General features: G+C 35.5%; 1 protein-coding gene across 3 annotated transcripts; it reads right to left on the reverse strand.

Moving 5' to 3' along the window:
* Positions 1–302: 302 nt before the first annotated feature.
* Positions 303–3,642, reverse strand: LOC114295867 (uncharacterized). 3 transcript variants are annotated; one of them, XM_082897965.1, is made up of 9 exons: positions 3,302–3,434; positions 2,765–2,853; positions 2,540–2,639; positions 2,322–2,442; positions 2,120–2,241; positions 1,698–1,819; positions 1,443–1,602; positions 713–773; positions 303–448 (listed from the first exon to the last, which is right to left on the reverse strand). In XM_082897965.1, exons 5-9 carry the CDS (start codon positions 2,239–2,241, stop codon positions 428–430), a joined length of 486 nt encoding a protein of 161 aa, XP_082754091.1. In that variant the 5' UTR covers positions 2,322–2,442; positions 2,540–2,639; positions 2,765–2,853; positions 3,302–3,434; the 3' UTR covers positions 303–427. The 3 variants fall into 3 exon arrangements, with proteins under 3 accessions (XP_082754091.1, XP_028095966.2, XP_028095965.1); XM_028240165.2 differs by having other exon boundaries at positions 2,765–3,642; XM_028240164.2 differs by lacking the exon at positions 303–448 and having other exon boundaries at positions 556–773.
* Between the last annotated feature and the right edge of the window lie 741 nt (positions 3,643–4,383).

Consider the following 4,383-nt stretch of genomic DNA (forward strand, 5'->3'; position numbering starts at 1 on the left):
TCCATCCGTCTAGACCCTACTTTAGTAAAATTCTTTTGCACTAAGTGATTTTTTTATTTTGTACAAAAGCGAGTGAAAATCAGTTCTAAAAATACTAAAGAATTTCCTGAAGAAGATGTTGGTGTTGTTGGCTGTAGGGAGGTTATATTTAAAATTTGAAAATATTGGCTGACGCCTTGCCCGATTGGTTTATTTACTACACCTCCAGTTCTAATGACGCCAATTTTTATTTCAATTGCTTGCCTCCGATATCAACAAACAGAGGATGTCACAATCTGATACACAAACTACACTGGTAAGCATTAAACACAACACTTTCTATATACATCATTGAAGGAAAGGGGTTCTGTACACATTCTTTAACGGAAACAAAAAAAAAAAAAAAAAGGTTCTTTTTTGTACGCCAAACCAATGTTTTGTGAATGGGTTAACAGCCTTTGCAGTATACCTGTCAAACATTTAAGTATTCTCATTATAGGGAAAGGAGAAAATTTTATTTGGTGCTCGTGAGCATTGCCCCAATGTTTCCAAAAGCCACCTGATCATGCAGACTCTCTGCATTTAGGGGAGGACCCCATGTCATTGTGCGGCTCTTAGAGGCGTTGAGGCCATGTCCCAGGACTACCAAATAACTTCTCGGAAAGTATGCATGTACTAGTTAAGGAGATTCCTCGACAGGTACATTTGAGTAAGTACAAGTGTAACTCTTCACCTTCACTTCATTCCCTCTAACTTTGGTCCAGGAAATTTTCCGAGTCTCGAGCAAACTTTGCCTGCATCAAGAAGAAACAATAAATGCACATGAGAGAGAGAGAGAGAGAGGGAGGGTGGTGCAAATGCATCACACCAGTGAGGTTCAATCCCAACTTGGATTTGGATTCCACCTCATGCTGTTCATTCATTATTCAAGCAAATTATAACAAAAAAGCATTTAAGATACAATCAATTGACATGTTGTGTTTAGAAGTTAGCAAGTGATGACAGCAAACCAAAGTCTATGCATCAAATTGAATATATAAAGAAAGGATCCAATTCCCTTCCTGATTTTCGTACAAGAGAGTTTTTGCAGGGATGAATGCCCTAAGAGGGTGTAGGGGTACTACTTCTCAAAGAGGACGAAGCCATAATAAAAATCTCCCACTATCAGAATTTCCCAATATTGGGATCTTTCTTTAAAAGAGAGTGTCAGTCTTATGCCCTCACTCTCAATCTTAAGATCAATGAAAGGCGATCTTTACAGAGGATCCACACAAACTTGATATGTTTTAAGAACATATAATTGAATCAAAAATAGTTTTCGAACAAGATGATCTTTAAGTAGTTTAATGTCCCTAATTATTGTGCCCAAAAATATTAGAGACTAAACATAATTATCCTATTAAAAATCCCTTCAAAACCAAGTGCAATAGTCAAACAAAGCTGAAGAATAAAAAAAAGAATACCTCTCTGTTTCAGTAGTCCTCTTTGCAAGCATAAGCGTCAAGAAGACTGGAACCATTGCAGCACACAAATGCTTAAGAGTGTGCCCACTGACAATATGATGTGTACATTTATAAATTGGTTTATCTGCAGCTTCTTCAACCTTAGCTAAAAGATAAAATCCTGCATGTTATGCAATTAAATGTTACTCAGAATGGCACAAATAACTAACAGATTTAGTAAACAACAGAAGAGCCCACATGATGAAATATACAAACCTGCAGCCCAAAGCCAGAATGTGGAATGTGTGTACATTGGAGGCAACAAGATAGCCATTATCGGAATTACAATGCAAGGAACAAACTGAACCAGTGCATATGGGTGGAGGTCATCAAAAAACCTGCAGGTTACAATGCACAAGTCCATATACAATAAATGTTTACTTGGAATTGCAGGGTCATGCTCATGCAAATATCTAGGCAAAATTAACTTTAGATGTGAATCATTTGAACCTTGGGAGAAGTTCAAACACCAAAACATTTGTATTTATTGAAGACTCAAAAGGCATTACAACAAAATGTTATATAATCCAAAGGCACTGTCGCATTCTGGTATTTTGTCCCATACACAAGTATGAACTTCATCACCTAAAATAGAAAAACAAAATCCTTTATAATTGAGGAAAGGTACACATGCTTACCTCCAATACAACATGCTTATAACACCTGCCAAGAGTAGGGGAAGAATGGACACCGTTCCCTTTTGCTCATCTATTCTTTCAATTATAAAGATTGCCATGATTGATGTGAATGCAATAGTCATCTATACAATTATTGATCAAATGTCAAAACAGAAAAATATTGAGGACATCTTAAAAGAGGCTTAGGCAAGACGAAGCTCACCGGCAAGCAATCCCACACAAGAGTAGCGTCATTTGGCTTGACATGATAATAAGAGGGTCCAATACCAACAGCAGCCACACCAATGAAAAAACACGTCCAACCCCAAACCTCACCTTGCAACCTAAACATATATTTAGATGTTATTGTAATCGGTAAGTATAATTATAAAGGATCTTCTCACTCCTCCAGTTTAATAAGGATCATGTAGAACATAATACCTCAGTCTAAAATAGTTCCCATGAAAGCAAAGTATAACCCCTACAATACCAATTACAAGGAATGGGAAATTTGAAACCACATTCAGTGTATTTGGAATACCTGACCAGTTAAACAAACATGTCAGCTATAACAAAACACATTTGAGGGAGGAGCATCAAATATTGTTCAAAAGCTGAAAGAACAAAATACCTCAGTCTAAAAATTGAAGGAACATTATTTCATACCTTGAATTCAAACCCTCCAGGGCCACCACAGTAATTGCATTTAGGAATCTTGGATGGCTGGCCACTGGACATGGGCCATAAGGGTTTAGCTGTTATATTTAAAGATCAGATCAATAATATTATGGAAGAAAACGTCCAAATAGGAATATCGAATTTGTGAAATGGAAATAATTTCTCAAACTCGAATATTTATTGGAACTCGTTTCAGTCCCTCCCAATCCCAACTCTCTCTCTCTCTCTCTATTGGAACTCGTTTCAGTCCCTCCCAACTCTCTCTCTCTCTCTCTCTCTCTCTCTCTCTCTCTCTCTCTCTCTCAAACGACAATGTATTGGCAATCGTTGCTTTTGGTTTTTTTTGCCCTCCTGTCCCTGATCACTGACCTCCCTATGTGGGTGTTGTTGTTGGGGGGGTCGTCTGGCATTTCTGCTCTCGAAGTCAGAAGCCCACCCCAACTCTCTCTCTCTCTCTCTCAAACGACAATGTATTGGAAATGGTCGTTTTTGGTTTTTTTGCTCCTCCTGTCCCTCATCACTGACCTGTCTATGTGGGTCTTGTTGTTGGGGGGTTCCTCCATAATTTCTGCTGTCGAAGTTACAGCAATAGTGCTGTTTTCAAACGTCGAGTCTGATTCTTCTTTCTTCTCAACGGAGTCTGCCTTGGAATCTTCTTCTGGGTCCTCACCGACCGTTATGAGGTCATCGACCACGTTCCAATCGATCACGCTCACTGAGAAGGGAAAGAATAGCAATAGCCGATCGCGAACGGCGTCGGAGGGGTTCCACCGTCGGCTACACTGCGAGAAGGAAAAGAATCGTAAATGCAAAAGCGAACCAAACAAAAACCGGCGAACGGCGTCGGATTGCGCGTTCCGCCGTCCTTGTTTTTCTTCATAAATTTTGTATTTTCGAGTTATTTTTTTTGTTTTTTTTTTTTTTAGATGGTAATTTTATTTGTTATTATTGTACTGTGAGTTTGTAATTTAAGACCGTGCTTGTTTTTCTTTATAAATTTTGTCATTTCTAAATGTCTTTTCTCTCTCTAATTGTTTATTCGATCATTATTTATGGTTAATTTTTAAATTAATTTAGATTATATTGCTTCTCATACTTTTTACATATTTAAAATAAATTAAAAAATTATTTTTAACTATCTTTTTAAAACAATTTTACTTGTCTGGCGTTGCCCATGCTAATTGTATGTTTGTTGGGGTTCGCTTGATTTTGTTTTTGATTTATTTTCATCTTTAAGTTATTTTCTTTTTAATTTTTTTTAATAAAAAATCAGCCTTTTAAAGGCATCAAAAAATTAAATAATTATTATAAAAAAAATATATAAATAAAAATGATGAATTTTTTTTGGCTTATTTTGACTTTTAAAATTTTCTTATATAACTTTTCAAAAATAAAAAAATAAAATTTTTGAGTTCGTTTACTTGAGGTGAATATAATTTTTTTTTTTTTGACATTCTTCTAAATAAAAAATTACTAAAGATAATATGACTTTTTATGTGATTCCAAACACTTTATAAAGGGATATTTTGGGAGATAATTTTTTTTTAAATATTTTTTTTAACTAAAATATGAGATAAAAAATAATATATTTAAAATAAATTTTTAAT

Source organism: Camellia sinensis, chromosome 12 (assembly GCF_055761805.1).
Source record: "Camellia sinensis isolate YWXY chromosome 12, ASM5576180v1, whole genome shotgun sequence".
In the NCBI taxonomy this organism is placed as follows: domain Eukaryota; kingdom Viridiplantae; phylum Streptophyta; class Magnoliopsida; order Ericales; family Theaceae; genus Camellia; species Camellia sinensis.